The sequence below is a fragment of the Triplophysa dalaica genome, chromosome 18 (assembly GCF_015846415.1).
Source record: "Triplophysa dalaica isolate WHDGS20190420 chromosome 18, ASM1584641v1, whole genome shotgun sequence".
NCBI classification, from domain to species: Eukaryota; Metazoa; Chordata; class Actinopteri; order Cypriniformes; family Nemacheilidae; genus Triplophysa; species Triplophysa dalaica.
In genome coordinates, this window is record NC_079559.1 from 352,606 (window position 1) to 377,800 (window position 25,195).

General features: G+C 41.3%; 1 protein-coding gene across 1 annotated transcript; it reads right to left on the reverse strand.

Annotated features, from left to right (window-relative positions):
* Positions 1-58: 58 nt before the first annotated feature.
* On the reverse strand, positions 59-24,700 carry loxhd1b (lipoxygenase homology PLAT domains 1b). Its single transcript, XM_056772770.1, is given in 42 exon segments — positions 59-1,551; positions 1,553-1,892; positions 1,982-2,134; positions 2,683-2,818; positions 2,900-3,070; positions 3,247-3,432; positions 5,496-5,673; positions 5,766-5,883; positions 6,435-6,562; positions 6,640-6,825; positions 6,905-7,113; positions 7,199-7,325; positions 8,459-8,668; positions 8,754-8,908; positions 8,981-9,143; positions 10,256-10,372; positions 10,444-10,625; positions 10,702-10,866; positions 11,083-11,211; positions 11,482-11,586; positions 11,666-11,814; positions 11,945-12,075; positions 13,066-13,217; positions 13,297-13,612; positions 13,699-13,859; positions 13,935-14,127; positions 14,200-14,396; positions 14,480-14,556; positions 14,685-14,845; positions 15,151-15,305; positions 15,398-15,533; positions 15,613-15,699; positions 15,767-15,927; positions 16,009-16,144; positions 16,945-17,195; positions 18,255-18,378; positions 18,638-18,786; positions 19,008-19,106; positions 19,206-19,390; positions 19,658-19,738; positions 23,256-23,370; positions 24,122-24,700. Coding segments are annotated over 42 exon segments (6,789 nt in total). The 5' UTR covers positions 24,396-24,700; the 3' UTR covers positions 59-1,410.
* Positions 24,701-25,195: the final 495 nt, after the last annotated feature.

Below are 25,195 nucleotides of genomic sequence, written 5' to 3' on the forward strand. Positions count from 1 at the left end.
GACATCATAAAACTGTCCATGCGACTCCGGTGGTTCAGTATAAATGATATAAGTATAAAGACGCATGTGCTGTCACCGGGTGCACTGTCATGGGGCTCGTGTGCACCTTCATTTGCGTTTTGGGGGAAAATGGAGGTCATATACATGTTAAACTACTTGAGAGTTATTAATTGCATCATTTAAATTTAAAGGCGGAATTTCTGATTTTTCATAGCCGTTGTTGATGTTCAAATCACCACTACCCTATCATTCACTTATGTCTGTCCTGTGCACCTTACGGCCTTATTGGCTACAAGGTTGTTTTGGTACTCGGCCGGCATGTCTAAACAATCCTAATTCTGCAATCGGACACCCCGCCTTTAAGCCATAATAACTCAAATAATCGAATTAACACAATAAAACATGGTAACGTCATAAGTTTAAAAACGGAGCTATCTCATGTCGGAACCAAACTCTTCATTTCTTTCTTTCATATGTTGTCACATTTTCACACGTGATTTAGCTTTTAAACCCCCAAAGTTTTGTTCTGCCAATAGAGTGTTGTTGAAAACTGAATACATCACTGAAATGTGACGTCCTAGTACTAGTGTGCAACCTAATAAACACACAAGAGTCGTACCAGAAAGTATATGTGGGGGGGGGGAATAATGGCTTTATATTCTGTTCTGATTTGTGTCTCTAGCCTGTGTAGCCTTGAAGTGGTTTTGATTTGATCGATTGATTTCTCCAGCAGATTTGACATAAGCAATAGTATTATCATGTGTCTAACGCTAACAGACTGAACCCTAGATGATCCTAAAGCACAAGTTCTGTAATGCATGTCTTTCTCAGGTTTTAATATGCGTATGAGAATGAGTACATATGTTATATATCGGATGTTTTTCTGCTGCTGACAAGAAAACAAAACATAACAAAACAAAAAACACGTGAAATAACCTGCCAGTGAAGAGGACGACGATCCTGCTGTGTGCCGTTACTGCGCAATGTTTTCTGACATGAATATTTTATAGCTCAAGTAGAAAAATATGTATTGACAATATTTAAGCAATAGCTTGGTGATTATAATGTATGATAGATAAGTGTATATTGCGTAAAAAAAGAAAATCTTAGATTCACTTTTGGTGGATTTTGTACTGTATTTATTACTAATGACGATGCAAAAAGTTGCATAGCTTAACCCAAATTTTTCTTTCTTTTTTAATTTCTTGTCTTGTTTATGACCCTTTTTGTATGTGTTTTTTTTTTCAAATAAAATGTTGAAACTGCTTTAAAACAAAAAGAGCCCGATGTCGTCTGCATTGCTACTGAAAGTGTCAAAATAAAAGGTGAATCTCATCACAAAGGAGGTTTATTAAAATTTCTTTACAAAAAGTACAAATAAGTGATGTTGATGTGTGTTCGAGTTGATGTTTAATACTTTGGATACAGCACTCTGTGGATCTGTCCGTCGGCTTTAGTTTGGTCTAACCACTTTCCACAAATGAAGATGGTGGTCACCCAGTTGGCAGTGTTTGTGATCTCCACACACTCCAGAAACCAGCCAGGGAGACGGGCCGCTGTTGTCGTGCTCCACTTTAATCCTCAACAGATCACCTAAATCCAGCATCTCCAGTAAGAAGCGGTCTGTGCGTCCTCTCTCAAACAGGTTTCTGAACTTCTGCTTCAGCGGTCGCTTCCCCGAGTCTCCGTTGACGCCGTACATGGTGATGAAGACGTTGGTGTCGGTCCCCGCCTCTTTATAGTCTCCGGTGATGATGATGATTTCATACTTCACAGGAACCAGACTGCGGACCTTGCTAGCGAAGCTCTCCACGGATTTGGTGCACTCAAAAGTCATGAACTCGTCTTTCTTGGCTGACAGCGGAATGCGAGCGTCACATGTGAAATAATATCTGTGGAGGGAGAGAGAGAGAGAGAGAGAGAGAATGAGCGTCTGATGTGTTTGTGATGATATTTCACACACATGTGGAATGACACTCACTTGTTTCCCAGCTCTTTTTCTGTGATCTGCACCTCCTGCACGTGCCAGAAAGATTCACTCTTCACTTTCTTCTCTTTTGATAAGTGACCCAAACAGATACCAACAATATCTCCCAAATTTTTTGAGGAAAACTCAAATGAATCTGTGGCACCGCTGAAACAGACACAGGTCACATTACATCAGCTTTCATATAGATTTTGAGGAAAGGTTTTTTGCGAGGGATGTAACAATATTAAAGATAAAGTAAATTGTCTCAATATTATGTGGTCACATGACTGTATGAAACAATATGTCTTTAACATAGAGAATGTTCAACATTATAATAGATATTACATCTGTCAAGGTCTAGCAGGTGCCATTTTTTTTATTTTATAAGAGGGAGTTTATGTCATTTGACTCATCTCATACTGTACCTCACACCTCAAAGCACAAGTTATGATTAAGATCAAGAGAAGGGGACAGAATATGACATGCTTCATTTTAACATCATTCCAATAATTGTTTATCAAACACTTATGGCACCTTTTTCCAAGTCTTCATTTGTCTTTTAAAATACCGCAATAAATACGCACGCAAGCAACACAGCGAGGTATTATCATACCGTGAGAGGCTGATATCGTTACTTCACTATTCTACACTCAGCTATTTTCTTTGCTTGAATGTCTTTCTATTTAACAATGTAAAGTTGTCGCTCTACATACCGTAAAAATTTCTTCTTCTTTGGGTTTTCCATCACAAACTCTTTCGAACGGCCTTTTTTGCCCTCGAGCACGATCCAGGCGTTTTCTTTAGTCTCCGCGTCTTCAGAGTAGGCTGTTGCGATTTGGATTTCATATTCTGAAAGGGTCACAGCAGAAGTTTTCAATATTCAGATTCATCATTGAGGAGTAGAATGAAGAGGAGGCGATGGCTTCTTACTGATCTTGTCGCTGAGATCCAGAAAGTCATTGTTGGCACATGCCAGTTCTCTCATGATCTGACCGTCGTCTTCGTTTTTGGCCAGCCATCGGTCACACGGGAAGCGGAACGTTTCATTCAGCACTTCATCTTTCACATCGATGTATTCCAGGTGCCATCCGGGAGCAGGACCTGATGACACAAACAACTCAGATCCTCTAAACAAACATCAAGATTTATTGTGTCCTTATGATCCTTAGGACAATGTCTTTCCACTTTTTTGTGTGATCGAATCAAACATGACAGAAGTCACGATCACTGCACAACATTGAGTGAAGTGTTGAGAATGACATGATCTTATCGTTCACCTTTATTGTCGTGCCACACTCGGACCTTTGACAGCTCTCCCAGACTTAAAACATCCAGAAAGCGGAAAACATCCATCTGTTTGCGTTCAAATTTATTTCTGTTGCTGCTCTCTTTCAGCGCCAGAGTCCCTGTGTCACCGTTTTCTCCAAACACGATCAGAAACACATTCGCATCTGTCCCAGCTCCTGCAAAAAAACACACAGCACACGACAACTCATGAGACCAAAGAGAGAACAAACCCAGACTTTAGTTTCTCCTCTAGAGTGTCTCACACGAGTCTAATATCTAAACAACAAATCTCAAATTCAGCTCTGCTCTGTGCCTTACTGTATGTCAAGAGGTGAATGTTTTTTTTATGTTGATTATAATAATAAACTTTATTTTTTTACAGCGCCTTTCAGAGTTGCATCTCAAAGCACTTACAATATATACAGTCATGGCCAAAATTGTTGGCACCCCTGAAATTCTTCCAGAAAATCAAGTATTTCTCACAGAAAAGTATTGCATTAACACATTTTTTGCTATACACATGTTTATTCCCTTTGTGTTTATTTGAACAAAACAAAAAAACGGAGGGAAAAAAGCAAATTTGACATAATGTCACACAAAACTCCAAAAATGGGCTGGACAAAATTATTGGCACCCTTTCAAAATTGTGAATAAATAAGATTGTTTCAAGCATGGGATACTCCTTTAAACTCACCTGGGGCTAGTAACAGGTGTGGGCAATATAAAAAATCACACCTGAAAGCAGACAAAATAGGGAGAAGTTGCTTTAGTCATGGCATTGTGTGTCTGTGTGTGCCATACTAAGCATGGACAGCAGAAAGAGGAGAAGAGAACTGTCTGAGGACTTGAGAACCAAAATAGTGGAAAAATATCAACAATCTCATGGTTAAAAGTCCATCTCCAGAGATCTAGATGTTCCTTTGTCCACAGTGCGCAACATTATCAAGAAGTTTGCAACCCATGGCACTGTAGCTAATCTCCCTGGACGTGGACGAAAGAGAAAAATTGATGAAAGGTTGCAACGCAGGATAGTCCGGATGGTGGATAAGCAGCCCCAAACAAGTTCCAAAGAAATTCAATCTGTCCTGCAGGCTCAAGGTGCATCAGTGTCAGCGCGAACTATCTGTCGACATTTAAATGAAATGAAACGCTATGGCAGGAGACCGAGGAGGACCCCACTGCTGACACAGCGACATAAAAAGGCAAGACTACAGTTTGCAAAAATGTACTTGATCAAGCCAAAATCCTTCTAGGAAAACGTCTTGTGGACAGATGAGACCAAGATAGAGATTTTTGGTAAAGCACATCGTTCTACTATTTACCGAAAACGGAATGAGGCCTACAAAGAAAAGAACACAGTACCTACAGTCAAATATGGTGGTGGATCAAAGATGTTTTGGGGTTGTTTTGCTGCCTCTGGCACTGGATGCATGGACTGTGTGCAAGGCATCATGAAATCTGAGGATTACCAAAGGATTTTGGGTCGCAATGTAGGGCCAAGTGTCAGAAAGCTGGGTTTGCGTCCAAGATCGTGGGTCTTCCAGCAGGACAATGACCCCAAACATACTTCAAAAAGCACCCAGAAATGGATGGCAACAAAGCGCTGGAGAGTTCTGAAGTGGCCAGCAATGAGTCCAGATCTAAATCCCATTGAACACCTGTGGAGAGATCTTAAAATTGCTGTTGGGAAAAGGCGCCCTTCCAATATGAGAGACCTGGAGCAGTTTGTAAAGGAAGAGTGGTCCAAAATTCCTGCTGAGAGGTGTAAGAAGTTAATTAATGGTTATAGGAAGCGATTGATTTCAGTTATTTGTTCCAAAGGGTGTGCAACCAAATATTAAGTTAAGGGTGCCAATAATTTTGTCCAGCCCATTTTTGGAGTTTTGTGTGACATTTTGTCAAAATAGCTTTTTCCCTCATTTTTTTTTGGTTTGTTCCAACACACACAATGGGAATAAACATGTGTATAGCAAAACATGTGTTAATGCAATACTTTTCTGTGAGAAATACTTGATTTTCTGAAAAAATTTAAGGGGTTGCCAACAATTTTGGCCATGACTGTATATATATATATTTTAATGATAAAATAATATTTAATAATAATAAACTTTATTTTCTATAGCGACTTTCAAAGTTTCATCTCAAAGCGCTTTACACAAAAATAAAATGTATCTGAACGTATTTTTTCAGTTTATATTTGTGTACAATTGTGTACAGTTTGTACACGAGTTTGACTTACCAGAAGCATCACTGGTTTTGACCTGAATGAAGTATGTGGTGTTCTCCACCATCTCTTCATCATCCACCACAGCGGGGAGCTCACACACTTTGGTCCTCTTGGGTCCTTTGGTTTTGGAGAGCCAGTTCTCATAGGTGAACACATAAATCTCTTCTGTGCTCAGGTTCCTCATGATCATCTGAGTCACGTGACATCACAAACCAGTCTTACACTCACTGATAAACTGATCAACTGAAGTGCTGTTTCATCGGCTCATAACCACACACTCACCTTATCAAGGAACCAATCAGGACGACTTCCTGTTCCGTCGATACGGACACGTAGTTTCTTCAGAGGAGCGATGTCATCGATCTCTAGGTTAAATGTGTCCTCTTGTCCTCGTTCAAACCTGCACACGATCGAATGACATAAAACACAAAACTGAGATTATAAAAGGGTCAGTTCTGGTCCCGATTGGCAATTTCAATTTAAGGTGAACTGTCTCTTTAAATTTTGAGCACAGATCAGACACAGAGTTATCTTGTTGTACACTTTGAAGATCTTCTCAAAAAGAGAAAACTAAAGTAATAAAGACCATAAAATTATAAAAATGAGTTTCTCTTTAAAAAATTCATGATTTTTTATGTTTATACGCTAACTCACAATGTTTTAGTGAGTTTTTATTCGGCAAGTTGACATGAGAAGATCGTCACCCGATCTACTGACAGACGTCACTGATGACTGAAATCACTGCCGTCTTCTGACAAAAGTCAGGCTTTAGTTGTGTTTGTATGAGCTCGTTGGACACGTCCTTTGGCGCAAACAAGCCTGTCATGTGCATTTCGGGTTAAAGAACGCGTTTCTTAATGTGACAACTAAAAACCACCAGACTGATGAAATGCGACGTACGGGACAAGGGCTGAAAATGCTGTGTGTGCGGGACCTGTGGTGAAGTGGTACCTGTCCTCATTTTTGGAGAGAATCATCTCCTCGCTGCTCCCGTTGGCTCCGAACACAGTTATGAAGATGTTGGTGTCAGTCCCGGCGTTCTGAGTGTCCCCTGTGACCACAGTCACTTCATAAATCACCTGAGAAAAGACATGAGAACGTTCTGTCAGCGCACCTCAGAGGTTCCCGTGCAGCGAGACGGGGAAAGCGGTCACACCTTTCGTATGATGCTGATGGTGGTCGCGTCAAGGATGTTGAAGACTCGTGCTGTCAGACCGTCTCCTCTGTCTTTGGCTAACCAGCACTTACATGTGAAGTTGTACTGAATGCCTTTAGTGGGTACGGCCACAGAAAGCTCGTCCACCAGCCAGCAGCTCTCTGGAGTCGCTCCATTGTGACCCAACTGACAAGAGAACAACACATGATGTCACTCGTTTTGTGCCTTTGTGTTTCATGCATCGGTTTTATTCTTTTGGTGTCACCTCAACCCTCTTGATTTCTCCCACATCTAAACCATAACAGATGAAATGTTCCATCCCGCCGGCAGCGAAACATTTCTTGTTGTTGGGCAGATCCAGCCACAGTCGCTCAGTCTCCAGCTCGTTGAGTCCCATGACGATGACATACACACGACTGTAGGTGCTGGCATCCCGATCGTCTCCGGTGGACACTGTGAAGTGGTACGGTATCACTGCACAAAACACACGCCAGACCAAACATCACGGAGATGAAGAGATCACCACATCAGATCTCTAGATTCAAACATGTGAACGTACTGGGACCCTCGTCCACCACTACAGCTTTCTTCTTCTTCTTTTTCTTGTTCATGTTTCCGTCCAGACCGGCTTTAGAGTTCTGCGCGGTCTTCTTCACGTTGTTGGGGTTTCTGTCACCTTCATAACCCTAAACGATAACAGGACATGATCTTAAATGACCGACGATCACGTAAACTATGGATGCATCAATATGATTTCTTTGGGCCGATACCTATTTTAACAAACAACTATCGGCCGATTCTGATACTGATATGGGTCAATTACACACAGTACCTCACAATACTAGACTTTAATTAATTTAACAGAACATGAATTGGATCCATTTAACATTTTAAGAGAGGCACAAGTGTAAATGTCCAAAATGTTAGTTCAATCTTAGACAATCTTCAAAGGAGATTATTGCTGTCCATTATTTCTTTTATGTAAAACAGTAAATCAAATTTGATTTAAAATGGATCATTTCTTTAATATATTTAAATAAAGTCTGTGCTGTTGCTATTTACAGTCATTATTTTGCTCAGAGAAAAACTTTGAACATTCAGACATCAACTCATAAATTAATAAACTAGGGACCTTTGAAATCCGTTTTATTTTTTCCCAAATTCCATTTTTATTTTTCGGGATTCTGTGTTTTCCTTCTTTTGCGATGTACAACTATATGAATATTAAACAGTATCGTAAATCTTGTTTTTTTCTTTTCTGTTTGAAGTCTACTTACATTGAATTACTTGTTTTGTACAATTTTAGTAGCAGTTTTGTCATGAGGTTAACTGGACTTTTATTTTGAAGACTTGCTGCAAAGTTTGACAGCAGCTTCTCTCAAATGAAACGGTAAAGTGTTCCTGAGGTAAAGTCTGTTAGATCAGCGCTGATTCACTTTTGTGTTCACGTCCACCAGATGCTAAAAGAACACAAACCCACACCTCTCATTCACACACACAACAAGCAGATCACATATTTCAACACCAGATGAATAATTATTAGCACTATTCAGAGCACACTTTGAATTTCATAAGTTGTTCAGTGATACTTTCCATCCGTCTTTGCTACTTTACATCTGTGTTTTCTGCTTTACGGAAATCAAAGCGCCCTAATAAACCATCTGTATCTGCCGATATGCAGATGGTGTTAAATGAATCCAATATCGGCGGCCGATACATCGGTGCATCCCTACTTTAGACATCAGTTGATCAGTTTTATTTGGAAGAGCAGAAAAGCACAGGTTGGTGAGTAAATAAAAAAAGGGCTTTTAAGTGTCACCTTGACAAAGAAGGTTCTCTCGATCCGCTGGTCCTCTTTCTTTTTAGAGAGCCAGCGTTCACACAGGAACATGTTAACCTCGTCCGTCTCCACGTCCACCACCTCCACCTGATCCAGATACCAGTCGGCCCCCAGCCCAGAGTTATCATGACGGATTCTGATCTTAAACACCTGACCGAGGTCCACCGCCTCAATGCTGAACTTATCCACCTACACAGAAGACATCAAACAACACCGAGACTCCACAACATGATGATGAAACACACACCGCACTGACTGAGGATGTGAGATTTACCGCTCCTCTCTCAAACTTGTTGCTGCTGCTCTCAGATTTTCGTAGTTTGCGTTCGCCGGTGTCTCCCAAGTCACCGTAGATGGTGAGAAACACGTTGGCATCAGTTCCAGCTCCATACATGTCGCCCGTCCTGACAGACACCTTATACGTGTGAGCTAAAGAGATCCAGCGTTACTCATCTCTACAGTAAATAATGATGATGTCATCACGAATGAGACGAGACTCACTCTCCAGAGCGTCCTCCACCTCCATCTCGCTGTGTTTCAGTGTTCCGTCTCGCAGGAGTTTCTCAGTGATGATGTCAGAGGGCACCAGCTCTCGAACGGTCTCGCCATCATCCTCAGACCTCGCCAGCCAGCACTCGCAGGGGAAGATGGTGGTCTCTGAACCCTTAATCACAACATCCAAACATTACCAACAACACTAGGGCTGTTTCAAAGTGAGGTAGAATTATGGTTCAAGTTTTTTAAAATATATATTTAAAAACCGAAAATGAAATAACCAACATACATATTTACATTATTCCTGATTAATGATCATCTTCCACATAAGTCTCATCATCCTGCAACTTATAGACTATAGACCACTTCACAAGATGTCACCTATCCAGAAGCACTTCCGGTTGCAGTTTCATTTTTTTAAATCTCACATATATAATGGAAATATTAAGATATTCATGTAACATTTTGATTTGGTTAAAAATCTTCTGGTACTTGCATTTTCTGCAACCAATACATAACTTTCCTGTAGCTCAGTGGTAAGAGCATTGTGTTAACAACACAAAGTCGTGGGTTCATGTAACATCAGGGGATTGCACATTCTGAGAAACAAATGTATAGGATAATGCAATGTGAGTCACTTACAGTCTTTGCCAAATGCCTAAATGTAAATGTAGTGCTAAAGGTGCAGTTTGTAGAAACCGCCGCTACAGGACGCACGATCAAAACAACAACAATGGTGTAGCTTGATGACTCTGTGAAGGAGGTGGAATGATGGGATCTGTTGTCTTCAACTCAACCGCTGATGACCATCAATCAGACGGGAACCAGAAATCATGTTAGTGGATGAGGTAAAGTTTTATAAATGTTGCGTATAATTGTGGTCCATAAATAACTGAAACAGGAAGTTCTTTTGGACCAGTGTTGTTTACATCATCCAAAGTGGTCTATACGTAACTTTTAGAATTCAGTTATTGCAAAATATTGCAATATGCATATTTGCAATATTTGGATCATTTCGATATATTGCGCAGCCCAAACTAACACACCTCAGACCTTTAATGTGATGTAAACATGTCAAAATCATCTGGAAACGACACACACTTTCTAAACCTTGAATTTAAATGATCATGAATTAAAATGTGAAATTGTTTGACTTATTTTCATTCCATTTCAACTAGTTGTGTTTGTTTGTGCTTTGTAAATCAACAAATGAAAATAGGTCTGATAGTTGTGAGCTCACTTTGATGGGATTTGTGCATTGATGTCTGTATGATTTCTCACCTTTCCTTTCCTTAAAAGTCTTCTTATTTCCACTCTGTCGAGATGCCAGCCGGGGTTCGTCCCTTTGTTATCGTGTCCGATTCGAATCTTCTCCAAGACGTCTCCTACATCTTCCAGCTCCAAAAAAACACAAGAGTCAGACCGGAGAGCTCAGCGTCGTCTCCAGAATGATGCTTCTGGACTCTCACCTCCACAATGAACATGTCCTCTGCTTCTCTCTCGAAGTACATGCGGCGTTCTCTCTTGTTGACGCACAGATACTTCTGTTGAGTGCACAGACCCTTCTCACCGTACAGAACGATGAAGACGTCCGCGTCCGTCCCCGCCGCAAACACGTCGCTGGTGAAGGTGGTTATCTCGTAGGGAACGACTGAGAGAAAAGAGAGACGTGTTCAGATAAACACACATGAGTGAGAGACGTCAGGTGATCGGGTTCTGTCTCTTACACGGGGTGTAAAGTTCAGTCTGCAGGTCTGCGGGATACAGATCTCGGACCATCGCTCCGTCATCTTCTCCACAGTCCAGCCAGCGGCCGCATGGAAAGCGAAGCTTCTGTCCTTGTGAAGGAGCGTCGATTTCCACCCAGTCCAGAAACCAGCCGGAGGATCCACCTGTACACACACATCACATCACTAGTGCTGTCAATCATGGAGTCATGAAGATGTGGATTTATTTCTGATCTACAGCTGAAGTTGGGACTCCAGCCAGGACACTCAACACCACCACACGCCTCACTGACTGTTAGCAAGCAGCTTTCAGAGGCGCTGGACTGAATCCTGCCAGAACAAAACCCTCTTCAGTTCCACCTGTCAATCACACACACACACCTGCGTTATCATGTCCGATTCTCAGCTTCTGAAGATCTCCCAGATCCACAGCCTCCACTGTAAACTCATCGATCATTCCCTTCTCAAACTTATTCTTGTGAGATTTAGAAGCTTTCAGGTTGATGATTCCTGTGGAGATGAAGAGGAGGACTCATGTGGACTCGTGTCACTGTGGGGACCCAAATTGAGGTCCCCATGGCCACAAAAGCTTAAAAATGGTAAAGAACCATCATTTTTAAAAATCTAGAAACGCTAAAAGTTTTCTACGATCTTAAGGTTTAGGGGTTGTGATAGGGGATAAAATATAAAGTTTGTATAGTATACAACTCATTACGCCAATGGACTGTCCCCACGGAGATAATAAAACATACATGTGTGTGTGTGTGTGTGTGTGTTCACCCGTGTCATCGTTCTCCCCGTACAGAATGGCAAAGACATTTGCGTCAGTTCCGGCGTGTTTTTTATCTCCTGTCTTGATCCTCAGCGTGTATGTTGTGGACATGGCTACACAACAGAAAGGATCATTGGTAACTCGTACAAAGCTGTGTGTGTGTGTGTGTTTGCTGGACTCTTGGTCACTCACCCTTCTGCTCTAGACCCAGTGTGGCTCCTCCTGACTCCTCCTCATCTTCATCTTTCCTCATGAAGGCCTCGTCCACAGGAACCAGCTCACGGGCGATCTGACCGTCATCTTCTTCCACCGCCAGCCAGCGGTTACAGGGGAAATAATACCTGCACGAGCAACAAACGCTCACAGTATCTGACGGACAGCATGGACCTCACAGATCCTCACAAGTGTTTATAGAAGACAAGGACGGACAGACAGATCAGCATGAAGAGAATTTGGCATTTGTTAACTGACGTGGTGTCGTCTTTAGTGTCCAGGATTTCCACTCGGTCCAGGTACCAGTCCGACTGATGACTGTTGTCATGACGAATCCTCAGTTTCTTCAGAGGTCCCAGTTCCACAGCAGTGATGGTGAAAATATCCTCCTGTTTACACCAGACATCAGTCTGTGGTGAGATGATGAAGCTGACGGAGCCGCAGCCTTCACATCATAAATGTGATGTCATCACTTACTACTAGTGTTGTAGTGCTCGAGACCGGACACAAGAGCATTTTTTTAAGATCTTGGTCTTGTCTCGGTCTTAACTGTCTTTGGTCTCTGCCTTGTCTTGGACTCAGTCTCAGTGGTCTCGTGATTCTATTTCAAGACCACAACTGTGGGAATTATTAAATAATAAAGTTAAATAATAAAGTTAAATAATTATTAAATAGTTAATAATTGACTTCAGTTTTAGACACAATTAAACACAAGTTTTTGTCTATCTTGGCTCGTCCCAAACAAATCTAGAACAGGTCTGAGCTTTTGTGCATGTCTAAGCACCACACACATATTTAGCTTTTGATTAGATAAAAAAACAAAGAAACTAATCAAGTCACTGAATGTTTGTTCTGTTGAAGGTCACACACTTGAATTGGTCTTGGGTATTAAACTTATTTTATGTTTAGTTGTTAAAATTGAAGATATGTTACAGCAGGTGGGTGATAAAAAATGGAACATAAAACATCCCACACAATAAATCACTCAAGTTACTTCTATTATTATTTCATTTTGAATCTTTTGAATGAATTTTGTGAGTGCTGGTCTTGGTCTCGACTCGGCCTGTCGTGGTCTCTGTTTTGGTGGTCTCGGCTCTCGACTACAACTCTATTGATATTGTGATGACAGGTGGTTTTAGGAAGAGGCAGATTTTCATCCTACATATCAGTTGATTTGATATAGACACAGATCTCTGTATAACAGTGTGTGTCTTGTACAAGTTGGTTTTGTTTAGCAGATGAGCTGGATGTGTGTGTGAGAATGAGGGTGCAGGTTTGTGATTCTGTGCGTGTGTGTTGAATCATGTATGAGCTTCACATGAAGAGAGGAGTAAGACAACACCACAGTGATATCTGCCGTCAGATCACATGACACTCACTTGTCCACGCTCAAATTTATTCAGATGATTGGACTTCTTCATCGGCCGTTCCCCCGTGTCTCCGTTCTCACCGTAGATGTTCATGAAGACATTGGCATCTGTGCCGGCCCCAAACATGTCTCCTGTGAAGACGCTCACTTCATATGTGATCTCTAGAGACAGAACCAAACATTCCGCTGTGTTAAGACTCGAGATGCAGTATTCACAAGACATGATTGACAGGTTCCGCACCCTCCAGCTCGTCGTTGTCCTCCGGCAGGAGTTCCACCACCATCTCTTTGTCCTCCTCGTCAGAGGCCAGCCAGCGGTCGCAGGGGAACACATAGGTCAACACCACCTCCCTCATCTCCTCCTCAGCGCCCTCTTCTTCATCGTCCTCTTTTTTCTTCTTCTTCTTTTTCTTCTTGTCTTCCTTCTTCTCTTTAGGAACCAAGGCCGTGATCAGACGCTTGACCTCCGCCCGGTCCAGATACCAGCCGGAGCCGATACCCGTGTCATCATGACTGATACGAACCTTAAAGATCTTCCCCACGTCTTTGGCTTCGACCTGATGGTGTGAGACCATGGATCAGGAGTCAGTGAGGTGTGTGAAACACTGCGTGTGCATGAGATTGTGTCAAACGATGGCATTACCTTGAAAATATCTGTTGTACCTCTTTCAAAGTTGTTGGACCTGCTGCCCAGACTGAGCACTTCAGTCTTTCCCTGATCTCCGTATATCTGGATGAAGACGTTGGCATTGGTGCCGCCGGCCCAGACGTCTCCCGTCACAAGCGTAATCTCATAGTTTATCACTGGAGGACGACACGGATGAGGATACAGACGACATATGAAAACCACACACACAGACGTGAAAGTAAAGTTCTCACATTGTTCCACATCCAGTATTTCACTGGGATAGATCTCAACTTCAGTTTTGCCATCAGCCTCATCTCTGCACAGCCAGCGGTGACTGGGGAACATGTAATGTCTGCCGTGATTGGGCACCATAATCTGAACGCTGTCCAGAAACCAGCCGGCGCGCATCCCTTCGTTGGTGTGACCGATCATGAGGCGACTGATCTGAAAAACAGAAAGAAGTCTCTGTCGTTTCACACACGTCACTTCACAAAACACAGCGTGCAGCACACACACCTGGCCGATGTCACAGGTGTCCACGGTGAAAATATCCACACGTCCCGTCTCAAAGTAATTGCGCAGATTGTTGTCGGAAACGACCAGCATCATTCTGCTGGTGTCTCCTCTCTCGCCGTAAAACTTCACAAAGACTTTAGAATCTGAACTGCCTCCGCTGACGTCCCCTGTCTTGACGGCGATGTGATAGCTGACGTCTGAAAAACAACAGCTTTGGATTTCTCTCTCAGTGTGTGATTTGATGTTGTTTTTAACATGGGACGTGTTAACAGACGCTCACTGTATAATCTTTGGCCGTCAGTGAATGGCACCAACTCACGAACAATCTGTCCATCATCTTCATTACGATCAAACCATCTGTACAGAGGAAGAACAACAGAAATGGGAAGATTGCAGTCGTCAACATGTTTTCTTGTTTCGAGGGATGTGATGAAATGATTTTTACATCTCATTCCATCACGCATGTTGTGTGTTACGACAGTGACCTGTTACAGGGGAACTCTACAGCCTGTGTCTCGGCCTGTCCCTCCTCTCTGATGACCACTTTATCCAGAAACCAACCACAGCCTCCACCTCTGCCGTCATGACCGATCCGGACCCGCCGCACCGTACCGATGGACACGGCCTCCACGATGAACTCATCCGCCTGAGAGAGACAGAAAGAGGGAGACTTATTAGTTTGTATAAGTTTGTGCTCATTGTTTGTCTTTTGTTATATGTTCAGAGCTTTGGCAATATTGTAAGAACACGCAATCATGCCAATAAAGTAGCTTGGAAATTGAAAAAATTGAGAGAGAGAGAAATATAGAGAGGGGGGAGAGAGAGAGATCGAGAGACAGAGAGAAAGAGGGGGAGAGAGAGGATGAGAGAGAGAGAGAGAGAGAGAGAGAGATGAGAGTCTGTCACAAACACACACAGCAGAGGTCACAGCTGCACACAATCTCTACTAACGTTGCCTTTCTCAAACTTGTTAATATTGTTCTTGCAGTTGATTAAACTGCGGTCGCCCGAGTCTCCGTTGTCACCGATCAGACAGAGAAAAACTGAGGCGTCCGTCCCGCTGCCGCTGACAGTCCCCGTGTAGACTACGACCCGGTACTTTATGACTGAAACATCAAACAACAACACAATGACACTTGACATGAATAAAGATGAGGAGATGGCCAAACATGTCAACACCATGCTGAAGTGTTTGTACGTGGAAGAGGTTCAGGAACCACGTCTCCCGTCGCCGGCAGCTCTCGCACGACCTCATTATCGTCTTCATTTGTGTCCAGCCAGCGCTCGCAGGGGAATTTATACTTCTCCTTTGCTAATGTTTTCATGAGTGATATCTTCAGAGAGAAAGAAAATCAGCCGTCAGTACACAGACACATCTGACGCTGTGAAACGATCATCTCACGCTTGTCTTACTCGACTTAAATGCCAGCCAGCGAAGGGATTCCTCTTCTCGTGCCAGATCCTGAGTTTGGTCAGCTTCCCGATATCTGGCAATTCAATCTGTGAAAGACGCCGTGTGCGTTAGAAACAACATGATGAAGGAATCTGATGTGATTAGAGATCTTACCATGAATTTATCCAGCTGACCCTGCTCGAAGTTATCCGTTTTGTTGTCCAGTCTCATCTCGTCCGATTTTCCCTTTTCTCCATAAATCTGCAGTAAGATAGAAGCGTCGGTTCCCGATCCGGCCAGATCTGACGTCCATATCCAGAGCGACCAGGGATGTTCTGCGGAGCATCTCACGTTCATTCAACATCATCAACAACTACACACGGTCTGAGAAATCTCTCACACATTCACAAACTCACTCTTCTGTCTTTTCTGTCTCAGAGAAACCATTTCGTACAACTCCCTCTCGATCAGTCCATCACCTTCATTCTCATCCAACCACTTAGAACAGGGAAACGTCTGCTCGATTCCAGTGAACGGACAATAGATCACCACCTGACACACCACAGGACAACACAGAACACTTTAAACCTCATAACACAACACACACATCCTTCATCATGAGCTATTTACACGACACGAAACAAATACAAATCATGTTTACATTAATGAAAATCTCAGATTATAATGATAAATAAATGTTTCAGATCTAATTTAATCATTTATGTCTCTTTTTTAATAAAGCATTAATCAGAATAACCTCAACAAGCTGAGATACTGACAGTTCACCCAAAAATGAAAATTCTGTCATCATTTACAAGTTGTTCCAAATGTGTTTGTTCTGATGAACATTGAGGAAGATATTTGGCAGAATGCTCATCTCACATCTCACCCATTGACTTTCCCAACACAGCTTTCCTGTAGCTCAGTGGTAAGAGCATTGCGTTAACAACACAAGGTTGTGGGTCCGACTCAGGGGATTGCACATACCTATTTATAAATGTATAGTCGCTTTGGATAAAAGCGTCTGCCAAATGCATAAATGTAAATGACTCCCATAGTAGGAAACAAAACAATGGTAGTCAATAGTGCCCCGGAAGTGTTTGCTGTCTCACATTCTTCAAAATATCTTGTCTTGTGTTCAACAGAACCAAAAAATGATAAAGCACTTTTCCTACTATGGGAGTCAATATGGGGCCAAATCTGTCTGGTCATAAGCATTCTTCCAAATATCTTCTTCTGTGTTCATCAGAGGAAATACATTTATACAGATTTGGAACAACTGGAAGGTGAGGAAATGATGACAGAATTTTCATTTTTTGGTGCAGTATCACTTTAAGAGATGATGAACAGACCTTCTCACAGTACCAGCCAGGACTGACCCCTCCGTTATCATGACCGATGGTGACCCGACTGAGAGGACTGAGCAGAGCGGCGATCTCTACGTTAAAGATGTCTGTGAGACCTCGCTCAAAATTTCCTCCTTCCAGAAATATCTTGCCGCTGTTCTTCATCCCTTTAGATCCGTGCATGATCATGTGGATTTTGGAGTTGGTCCCTGCACCTCTTTTGCTTCCGGTCACCACCTGAACGTTATAAACGATACCTGCAAAACAATACATGCTCTGATTCTGGACTGAGCTCTTCATCTAGTCATTAAACACAAAAATGATCTGATATCTGTGTTCATCTATTAAAAAATGTTTACTTCCGTCATTCATATTCAGTGTTAAAGTGACGCTTCACCCAAATTCTGCATCATTTACTCACTCTCAGATTGTTCCAATCCTGTTTACATTTCTGTGTTCTGTTGACCCCAAACATCTGGTAGATTGTCAAATCTCACCCTCCAAAGAGTGCCACAGAGGGTTTTTGGTAAATCGCTTGAAATAAGGTTAAGAAAAGTTTTATTCTATGACATAAAACACACCAGTTATAACCCGCTTGTTATTTTTCAAAGCTTAAGTGTGTCTTAAAAACGGCGGTTGGTAACGAGTTGCTTAAAAGCTAAATGAATTTTTTTTATAAAAGCGACTACTTCCTTTGTAGGGGACGTTAGACGTCATCGCGTGTATAAAGCTCACACATAATGCAACATGGCCACAAATATCTTTATATGTAGATGCGGATTCAGTCGCAGAGTCATTAATACATAGGGAAAACATTTTTAATAAAGTTTGAAAGAGTAGTCGGAGGCTTGGTGGTGGTAATCTGTTTTAGCAGATTTCTGCAGATTGTATTTGGCTTCAAAAGTAACAAATGTGGTCTATTGTAAATTTGAAACTTTGTTTATCACAGAGCTTATTTTTTGCGATCTTCCAAAAGTCTATGGGAAAAATGCACATGGTTTCGATCGAGGGATCACTGCAGCGGTTAGCCTACAAAACAAGTCATAAGTAAGCCTCTCCATTGACTCCCATAGTATTTATTTCCCTACTATGGCAGTAAATAGTGGATGAGATCTGACATTCTTCCAAATTTCTTCCTGTGTGAAGACATTTAAACAGGTGTGTAACAATCCGAGGGTAAGTAAATGATGACAGAGTTTTAATTTTTGGGTGAACTGTCCCTTTAAACTTGTCCAAAATTCACTAAAGTGTGTCGACTCGTGTGACAGTATTCAACAAGCTTTGAGCTGATGTGACACTGAACATTAAGAGTTTACCGGTGGGCTGACTCCCTCCAACCAGCACATCTCTCTGAATTTTCCCATCATCCTCATCAATGGCGAGCCAGCGGCTGATGGGGAACTCGTAGACGGCCTTGTTGCCCAGATCATCCACTATAACCTGAAACAGGAGCGCAGCGTCGGTGGTGTGTCCGTGAGATCTGTGCGTGTATATCTGTGAGTCGTGGCTCTCGTCGGAAGGAAAATGGATCCGCCGGAGTAACGTGGTTTTTTCTTTCAGTGTGGATAAAGTGACTACAGCGAGTGTGACCTTATACTTCAGTATGCTGTGATAGCCATGGTCAACGATGACACACACACACATCCGACACAAATCCCTCTGTGTTCATATGACATTCTGAAGAATCAAGAGCTTTTACCTTTTCTACGAACCAGCCGGCTGAAGAGCCTTTGTTATTGTGGCCGATGGTTATCTTCCTCACCCGGCCCAGATTAGGAGCCTCGATGGTGAATTTGTCTTCTGTTCCTCTCTCGAAGTTGTTCTTATCATTGTCCAGCCGTCTTTCTCCTTTAAGAACGACAGACATCAGATCAGTTGATATTAACGCTAAATAATAGAAAGGTGATGTCATGTAAGGACAGTCGGGTCTATCACTGAGACTGTAAATGTGGTGTCATGTTTTGTGTTTCACCGAGGACACGTCTGGGATCACCATACACTGGTGTTTTTACGTTCTTTCATCTCTTTTATTCTTATTATGACACTTCCTGCTGCTGAATGTGACAGACCTGTATCCCCGATTTCCCCGAAAATATTGATGAAGACGTCCGCATCTGTTCCACTGCCTTTAACATCTGCCGTGAAAACACTCACAATATATTTATTATCTGCAACAACAACAACAAAAAACACACACAAAATAAAAATGTAAACGTAGAGCAGATGGGCAGATCATTAAAGCAGGAGCCAATCAGATTGCAGCTCACATTTGGGCATGTCCATGGGGTCCAGGCTGCCCAGCAGATCCCGAACAAACAGACTGTCACCTTCAGTTCTGCTCAACCAGTTGTTACAAGCGAAGTAAAAGCGCAAATGTGGCCTGTTCATGTCTGTGACCACGACCCGATCCAGAAACCAGCTGGCGTTCAGACCCGTGTTGTCATGTTCAATCCTGAAAGAAGAAAAGTGACTGATGGCTCCACTCGAACACCCCAACGATCAACACTGGCTCTCAAACGCTCACTTTATCAACACTATTCATATGATATATTTATATAAAGAGAATCAATCTGCAGGCATGAGATGTGTATCCAGTCATTATGTTGTAAGCCTTTAAAGCTGTTTAAGATGATAAGAGACATTCAGACAAACCTCATGTTTGTGTCATGAATGATATTTATATTTATGAATGATTTCACACATTAAGGTTTACTCATACCTGATTTTTTTCAATGGTCCAACGTTATGTGTTTTTATCCGGAACACATCTGTTTTGTTTCTTTCAAACGCGGTTCGATTCCTGAGACATAAATGAATGAAAACAACATGAGCGCAAACACAGAACGATGATCAGGATTCTGTGATTTATAACTAAAGCTTTTAATATTCAGACATGCTTTAAAGTGATACTTCACCCAAAAATGATAATACTGTCATCACTTCCTCACCTTCCAGTTGTTCCATATCTGTATAAATGTCTTTGTTCTGATGCACACAGAGAAAGATATTTGGAAGAATGCTTATGACCAGACAGATCACAACACACATTGACTCCCATAATAGGAAAATTACTTTCACATTTTTTTTGTTCTGTTGAACACAAAAGAAGTTATTTTGAAGAATGTAGGACAGCAAACAGTTCTGGGGCACTTTTGACTACCATTGTTTTTTTCCTACTATGGGAGTCAGTGGGTGTTAAGATCTGTTTAGTTATAAACATTCTTCCAAATATCTTTCTTATATATACACATTTGGAACAACTGGAAGGTGAGGTTTCCCTTTAATAATCCAGTAAATGATGAAACCATGAACTTTAACTGCAGTACACGTGACCTCTCTTTAAACTTCTGCTACCCTTCACATCAACTATAACGTACAGTAGATACTGTTCATGCTGTTTTTTCTACTGTTTTCAGAAAACAGATGATATCTAGCAGACACTATATCATGTATTTTCTGACAGATGATAGGCACACAAATATATTCACACCATAAACTAACAGCAACATGAGAGAGAGAGAGAGAGAGAGAGACAGAGAGAGAACTCAGTAGCACTGTCTCTCTTCTCTTCAAAACTGACAAGTTTTCCCCTTGCGTTTTTGAAAAGGTTCATGTACACACGACAGCGTTATCAAAACGATCTGTATTTACATGGATCCAGGGAAATGAATAATTGCGCTGTGGCGCTGTAAAGAAACCCTACGTGCTTGCACACATCCGCATACACTGCTTTTATATAAAAGCGCTTTTAATACACTTTAGCTGCATACGAAATCGGCCACTTCTAAACTATGTAGTAGGCAAAAAATTTGTATGAGTCCGAATCCGAAAAAACAGTAGGCGAGAAATACCTGGATGGTCTACTACTTCCGGCGAGATTGGCGAGTGTGGATCGGATGGACACTTATGTGTCACATGATGCCATGGGAGTTGAGCAATGCTCAAATTTCAAAAGTAAATCATATAAATATATCTGAAAACTTTAATGCGGACGTCCGTTTTTAATGGAAGTGCCAATAAATGAATTTCTGGTGACTAAATTATGTTTTTATCAATGCTCACGTTTAGGTTGTAGTTAATACATCGTAGGCCAAAGAGCATCGGGGTCACATGACCATAAAGCATGGCGGACGCAGTATAACCCAAATGTATTCATACTTCATCCACTCATACTATATAGAACGCAGTGTTTTAACTGCTGAAAGGTAGATACTTATTCAAATTCAATACGTTGTGTCACAGTTTGTGATTTCAGTCGCAGCATTTGTCTGTGTGTTTATAGTAGTGTGCATATAAAAGTCTCAGCTGGTTGGTTCAGTAAATCAGTGTTTTGCAGGAGAAATGATAATGGATATGTCACGCGGCACAAACATGTTGTATGGATGCCTCCATTAGGGGAAGCTAGCGCAAGACGACTGAACATGTACTACATGTACTACTTCAGAGTTTACATGGAACAATAATGCCGTCGTTTTCCAAAACTTGCACTTTGAGATGCGTATTTGTGTAAATGAACAGCCAAAACGCATAAGATGTTTTCCATTTTTAGTTGTAAACGGCCTCTCCGTTTACACGAGACTGTTTCAAACTGAAAACGCAAAAAAATGTGAAAAAAATTGGCCTTTCATTTAGACAGAAACAGCGTTTTGTGGGACTGAAAATGCAAACTTTTGACGATTGGACTCAATGTGTAACTTTTTGTAAACGACGGCATTATCGTTTCCATGTAAACTCTGAAGGAGTAAATGTAGTACATGTTCAGTCGGCATGCGCTAGCATCCCCGCCTTTTTCATTTCCATGTAAACTGCAAGACGGAACTTTCTGAAAACATTCATGTCACGCACATGCGCATTATGTGCTCGGTCGTGCGATTATAGCTAAAACAATATAGTGGCTTTCCGTACTGTGAGCTCTCGCTGCTGGACTACGTATGAACATTTCCTCAGCAAAATGTGGATTTGCTGCACCTAAAGACCAGCGGAGACACACTATTTACATTCACTAGACTTTAAACACACATATACCTCCACCAACAGTATTAAAAAGCACTTTTGCCTTGAAACTGTGCATGTGTATGTGGCACGTCCTGTTTCTTTACACAACAACATCGCCATCCACTGGCCTGGCGTGCACACTACAGCTTTTTGTCTCTTTTCCTGGATCAGGTTATACGCAGACCGTTTTGATAATGTGTCATGTGTATGTGAAACTTTTCAAAAACCCAAAGGAAAAACGTTTCCGTCTTTCATCGTGTAAACGTGGCCTTAGAATCACACTGAGTGCATCAGACGTGATGTACAGCACATGAATATTCCAGCCTTTCATCAAGAGGACCACATGAAGACCTTCACTGACTTCTATTTACAAAAAACACACACATACGCTCATTCAAGTGTGCTGTTAAAGAATGTTTACTTTCAATCTACTTTATTATGAACTTTTTTTTAAAGTTTCTCAAACATTTTTTTAAGAACATCTTCATTTTTGTCGTAAGAATAAAATATTATGATTACACTCGCTTGCTCATGTAATAACTGTAGATGTTTATCTAATAAACTTTATGTATGTAACAAGCACATTGCATTCTCATATAGCATATATATACTGTATTAGCACTAAACGGCATTTATGAACGCATGTTAGGTACTATGTTAGCAAGTGTAAAAAAATGCGTATTAAAATACATTTAAAAAAAATTACTAGGGCATTATACTTGTAATCCAGCCCCAGATTCCTATTCCTTTTGTTTCCGATCTGATTCCTAGACTTTCCATTCCGATTCCAAATTGGAATTGATTTTCCATTCCCAACCCTTCTTCTAGTACACTGAAATAAGTGTATACTAACTATATAAAATATCTTTCTTCAGTATGTTTAATGAGATGAACATGTGTTTGTAAAGTTACGTGTCCTGTCTTGTTTTTAGATCAATCATGATCTCACTGTCAGAATCTTGTTTCTCACTCAAGAGTAGACACACATCAAATAAACGTCACATTGGTCCTTGAAGACGGCTTCTAGAATATCATGTGCAGGTTCACAATAAACAACACAAAACACAACATGAGTTCCCTTCATCAGAGAGGACAGACACGACACAAATACCTCTTCTCCGTGCTGGAGATTCAGGGACACAAAGAAGGACATTTCGTCATTGAACATGTGCTTTACACAACCACACTAAGATGATGGACAGTGAGTCGTGATGTGTGGCTATAGCGGGAAATGCGTTCATTATTAATCAAGACACTTATAAATCAAGTTACAGGTCAGTGATCACAGTGTCAGGTGTGTAAAGAGAGCTGGGCGGACTCACTTGCTGGCCAGATGAAGTTTGGGAGTGATGCCGTAATCTCCCAAGAGTGTGATGAAGACATTGGCATCCGTTCCCGCACCGCTGACATCTCCTGTGATGGTGACCACCTCATAAACTGTGAAGAATGGACGACACACCCGCTGTCATTTCATTTAACACAGAGAGAGAGAGCTGCTGCATTATTAAACTGAGGATTCCATAGCAGATGACACATGACCAGATCACATGAGGTGTGTTTAAAGTGTGTGTCAAGAGACCTTTTAACTACAGTCAGGTGTGTTTTCTTAAAATATAGATTTTGCAATAAAAAAAGTTGAATACAATATACATGATTTAGAAACAGTAACTAATCCAAAATAACGCTCTCGTAATTAATTGTAAATGACTTTTTGGAGTGTTGTTTTTCCTAAATGACCGACTTCATTCCAACACATGCATTAAAAATGTGAATTTTTATGTCGTTCTCAGTTTGAGACAGTTAAAGGAACAGTTCACCCGAAAATACAAACTCTGTCATCATTGTCCCCCCCCTTAGATTGTTACAAACCTTAACAAACCATTGAACACAATGTAAGATATTTGTAAGAATGTCAGTCACCAAACAAATTCAAAGCCATAGTAGAGAAAATATTGTAGGAGTCAATGGGTGTTGAGATCTGTTTGGTTACTGACATTTTTACAAATATCTTCCTGTGTGTCCAGCCGAACAAATACTTTTTTTACATGTTTGTAACAATCTTAGGGTGAGACAGAATTTTCATTTTAGGTGAACTGTCCCTTTAACATGTTAATGAGCATCTGGAGGATGTTTAGGTTGAAAATGTTCAGAGATATGTTTGGTAAAGAACGTTGATAGAGTGTTTTACCTTTCTTCTTGTGGTACTCATCTTCATAGTTCTCCACTTTATCAGGCTCATAGTTTCTCAGCTCGCTCTCGTAAATCTCCACATAATCCACAGTTTTGGATTTCTTCTTCTTCTTGCCTTTGTCTTTCTTCCCCCCATCATCACTGTCAACGGTTCCTTTCTTAGACTTCTTCTTCTTCTTTTGAGAGTCATCATCATCTTCCTCTTGGTCTGATTCTTCTTTTTTCTTTTTCTTCTTGCCCTCCTCTTTGGATTTCTTGTCTTTTGAACCCATCTCTCTCTCTCTCTCTCTCTCTCTGTTTATTTCATCTTCACCTCATCGTCATCTTGCTTCTTTTTCTTGGCTCGTGAGACTGTCGTCTTCGCATCAGCCGCTGGTTTCGTGTCCTCCTCGTGTTTCTTCTGTTTGCTGATCTTACCTGTCTTACCTGTCCAGCTCGACTTTGATTTCTCCTCGGTTTCCGGTGACCGCTCATCTTTAATTTATTGATTTACTACAGTGTAACTTTAACTGTTGACTGTGTGTGTCCGGGTGAAAGAAGACGACGGTGACCTGTGATGCTCGGTGCAACTGCCAGGTTCCTCTCACCTGCGGGCGAGACGTGCGCGGTCACGTGACCGAGCGCGAGCGTCGTCCATAAAAACCGTATTTTTTAGACTCACGAGCTCGATCCTGCTCTGTACACCATCAGATTCTGTCAAATGTTTATTAAAACATTAGATTTCTCTTTTTAAACTCGAACACATTCATGATACTTTCGCTGTTGATGGAATGAAGACAGTCGCCAATAAACTGCTTCTGTAGGATTGACAGTTAACGTTATATTACACAACAGTGTCATTTTAAAACAAACTATTGACTGATTTATATTGTTTCATCAAACTGTTTTACAGCTATACAGTATTTCATAGCAGAATGGCGGTAAACACGACGTTTGTTCAAAACATCACGCATTCATGTTCAATACCATTTTTGGTTCATAGAACGTTCGTCTAACTTTTTTTGTCCCCAAAACTTTATTTTTTAGGTTCGTTTTGGTTTCTTCATTTAAGTTTCTTAAAGGAAATATAACG